Consider the following 4,052-nt stretch of genomic DNA (forward strand, 5'->3'; position numbering starts at 1 on the left):
TTTTCTAGTTTATTTGCGTAGAGGTGTTTATAGTATTCTCTGATGGTAGTTTGTATTTCTGTGGGGTCGGTGGTGATATCCCCCTAAAAGCTGATTTTTGAGTATAATGGAGCAATGGCACCATTTTTGTATGTGTATTTTGGTCATTTTTCTTATAAAGTGATCAAATATATCCCTGCATTTGTATTCATAAAATATTGTTTTCAGTGGGAGAAAGTAATTCAAGGGCAGACCACCAAAAACCTTTTATAATGTATGATAAAATATCATTTCTGCTATGAAAGTGAACATTTTAAGTAAGCAGGAGCTTTTATTGTTGAACTTGCAGGACTATCAGAATTCTACTGCATAGAATTTATATTAGGTCCATCTAGATAGTCTTTTGTTGCTGGAAGCACAGATTACTATGGTTTTCCTCAAATTTTCTATATGATATATGATAGTATAATATCAATATTACTTAATTGATCATCATTGGTGATCATTAATTATTAACAGATTATCATGTGATCTATCATTAATTCTGTAATCGCACACTGTTGGAATGAGATATGTTACCAGATTACTACTAGACTAAGTTAAGTCTTTTTGACTAGAAGTCAAAAATACTCTTGTATTCTGTAGAGAGCAATACACTAAGGATCAGAAAATCGAGGTTTCAGGATCCAGCCCACTATTTATTAACTGTGTAATCTTTGTGAGTAAATTAACTCCATTTTAATAATAGAAATAACATATCATACTTGCATTTTAAATTTCTACGTAGTTTAAAAGCTAGAACAAAGAAAGTAAGTTTGTATGTGGCTTTAGAGTTATCATTAATGTCAGTAAAATATAAAACAAACTATAACCTTGCATTTATACAAATACATGATTTCTCATATAATAGCTCTTTTAACTCCCTGAAAGCATGAAACTAAACAAAATAATCCTTTGGCTTTCTAGCTTTAATTTTTATACTTTTAAAATAATTAATAAAGCAGATCCACTTGTACCAGGGAGGAAATGGAAAGAGAAGCTTCACAGTGTCTGAAAATAAAGAAAAGAATGAAAGGCTTCGGCTTCATTCCAGGGATGGTACGATGCTTATCCATTTGTTTTTCTCCTGCTTTCTCTGTGCCAAAATCTGAAGACCAAAAATTGCTATCATAACTTACATGTAAATATCCTGTGAGCATTGAGGTGGATTGTCACTTACATCTTGTAGAAACACTGTGACTGTCCCAGTTGTTGAATGTATTCGTTCATTGTCATAAGCTCTAAAATATAATACCCAAGACTTTGGGGTGGCTATGTCTTCATAATCCAAAGGATATGCAAGTGTGACTTCTCCTGAATCTAAAAGGCAGGCAGATGCAAATTTTTTCATTACTCATAAAATGAATAAGTTATGAATTAAAAATAGTGGCATGGTTAGTTCTAAGGATAAAATAAAGGTCAGTCATTGATCTGATGAAATCCACGCTAGTCACAACTGTGGATCTGTAAGGAATGGTGGTTGCATAAGTGGCAGGGAAAGAGAGAAGCCTTCTTAACTGTGCATTTCGGAACATATTTCATGGGAGGGTCATGATGGGTGGGGTAGGAAGCACAGAGTGCAGGCTAGGCTGAGTGTTAAAAAATGAGTACAGGAAATCTAGGCAGAGACGACTGAGGTGGAGTAGGGGTGGTGAAGAGGGTTTAGGTGGAGTGGGGGACAGTAGGCAACGAGAAAAACAACAGAAATCAACAAAAAGAAAAACATAAGTTTTCATTGGGAATTACTTTTTAAATAATTTTATCTCCTCTATGTTTGCAGAGCGTGTAACCCTTATGTGAAATGTGCTCTCTCCTTTATAACCTTGATTTTTAATCTAGAGGTAAAAATATAATTTATGTTTATTCTCATTTCTTACATTTTTACCTCTCTAGGTATTTTGGTTGTCTAGAATGCATTCTCCAGTGGATATATCAGGAAGAACTAATAGGAGATATTGTTTCCCATGTTCTCAAATATTTATATGCTGTCTTTTATATATGAGGTCATTTTGCTGAATGTAAACTTGTTAAATCACATTTTGTGTCCTCTCAGGTTTCCTAAATATGTTACTCTGTTAACTTATAGAAAAGTCTTCTAACAATTTATTAATATTACTCCCTTGTAATGACCTACTCTTTTTGCCTAAAGGCCCAAATACTTTTCTAAAAAATTAACATCTAATAGTTTATTAAAATCTGGCTCAGATTCAGCCATTATGGATTAGTTTTTCCAAGAACCTCGTTGCCTTTTCAAATCTTTTATTTTAGGAATTTTTTTTGGATGATACCTCTGAGTATTTGTCAGAGGTTTGCTTCTTCAGGAATTTTTAGAACATGATTTAAAGTGTTGGCTCTTCTCTGCCTATCTTCTATAGCTATCATTCTTTTCTCTTTCATTTCTATTTTACTATAATTATTAAATTTTAAAAATAATTACAAGTTCATGTAAGAGTTTTGTTTTTTTCAGAACAATTTGAGAATAAGTAGCTGACCTGATGCCTCAATATACATTTCCTAAAAGCAAGGGTATTCTTCAAACAGCCATGGTACATCAAAATCGGAAAGTTAACATCAATACATCTAACACCAAGACCTCCACTTAAATTTCAGTATATGTCTCAACATATTTTATAGCAAAAGATCCAATTCCAAATCGCATGTTGTCATGTGTCTTTAGTCTCCTTCAGTATGGAAAAGGTCTTCAATCTTCCCTTGAGTTTCATGATTTTGAACTTTTTGAAGATTACAGACTAGTAATTTTGGAGAACGTCTTTCAAGTTGGGTTTGCCTAATGTGAGCTCAAGATTAGATTCAGGTTATGTAACTTTTGATTAAATATCATAGAAATTACACTGTATTCTTATTGAATGTTATCAGTTTGTCTCATTACTGATGAAGTCCATTTTAATTACTTGACTCAGTGAGTGTCTGCCAGTTTTCTCTACTCCAAAGTTGCTATTTTGCCCTTTGCAAATGGTAAGTATTTTGTGGGCTGGGTGCAGTGACTCATGCCTGTAATCCCAGCACTGTGGGAGGCCAATGAGAGTGTATCACAAGGTCAGGAGTTCAAGACTAGCCTGGCCAGCACGGTGAAATCCTGTCTCAACTAAAAATACAAAAACAAAACAAAAAAATTAGCTGGGCATGGTGGTGGGCACCTTTAGTCCCAGCTACTTGGGAGGCTGCGGTAGGAGAATACCTAGAACCTGGGAGCCAGAGGTTGCAGTGCTGAGATCATGCCACTGAACCCCAGCCTGTGTGACACAGTGAGACTCTGTCTCAAATAATAACAATCATAATCATAATTTGAAGAGATATTTTGAAACTATGTAAGCATCTTGTTTTTCATCAAACTGTCCATTTATCTTTGTATTTACATCCAATGGACTCATGGAGTCTCATTTTACGATTTATAAACTATTATTTATTTTGATGTTCAGATTGCTCTAGAATTGGGAAGGGGGAACAATTCAAGCTGATTTCTGGCATTTTTGTTTGTTTTTGACATACCTTCATCATTATTTGAGCATGTTCTTGCTTTCTTGCTCATTTTATACTTTAACTACTGTGGCCTCAAAAAGAGTCATTCCTCTAAAAAGCTTCTATGGGGAAAAATGGTATTAGAACGCATTATCTGAGTAATAGCTGTACTTGTGGCCATTCTGATATTATGCTCCTAAGTTCTTTCACTCCTTAAGTAGGGATACAAAAATGTATGCATTTATGTTTGTGTGTCTCTGCATATATGTACACAGTTACATCAATGTTAACCACACACACATGCACACATATACATGTACAAATATATATATATATATATATATACACATGGAAAAATATAAGTTCATTCTGATACCTTCAATTATAATTTATCCCCACAGGGTTCATTAGTTTTCTCATTTTCTACAATTGTTACTCACATCTCTGACCAGAGCAACCATCCCTCATTTATCTTTAGTTTTTTATCAATTCCTTGGTATGTAATTAATCACCCCTACCATCCCCTTTTCACTGCCAGTTCTGGCACCCTTCTC

At 34.2% G+C, this 4,052-nt stretch overlaps 1 protein-coding gene across 1 annotated transcript in view; it reads right to left on the reverse strand.

Moving 5' to 3' along the window:
- LOC105543927 (desmocollin-3) overlaps positions 1 to 1,274 on the reverse strand; it is a 13,136-nt gene extending 11,862 nt beyond the window's left edge. The window contains exon 1 of the mRNA XM_011986111.1: positions 1,158 to 1,274. Within this exon, the coding sequence (XP_011841501.1) occupies positions 1,158 to 1,178 (21 nt within the window). The 5' untranslated portion in view covers positions 1,179 to 1,274. The remainder of the gene's footprint in view (positions 1 to 1,157) is intronic.
- Between the last annotated feature and the right edge of the window lie 2,778 nt (positions 1,275 to 4,052).

Source organism: Mandrillus leucophaeus, unplaced genomic scaffold (assembly GCF_000951045.1).
Source record: "Mandrillus leucophaeus isolate KB7577 unplaced genomic scaffold, Mleu.le_1.0 Scaffold293, whole genome shotgun sequence".
Taxonomy (NCBI): Eukaryota; Metazoa; Chordata; class Mammalia; order Primates; family Cercopithecidae; genus Mandrillus; species Mandrillus leucophaeus.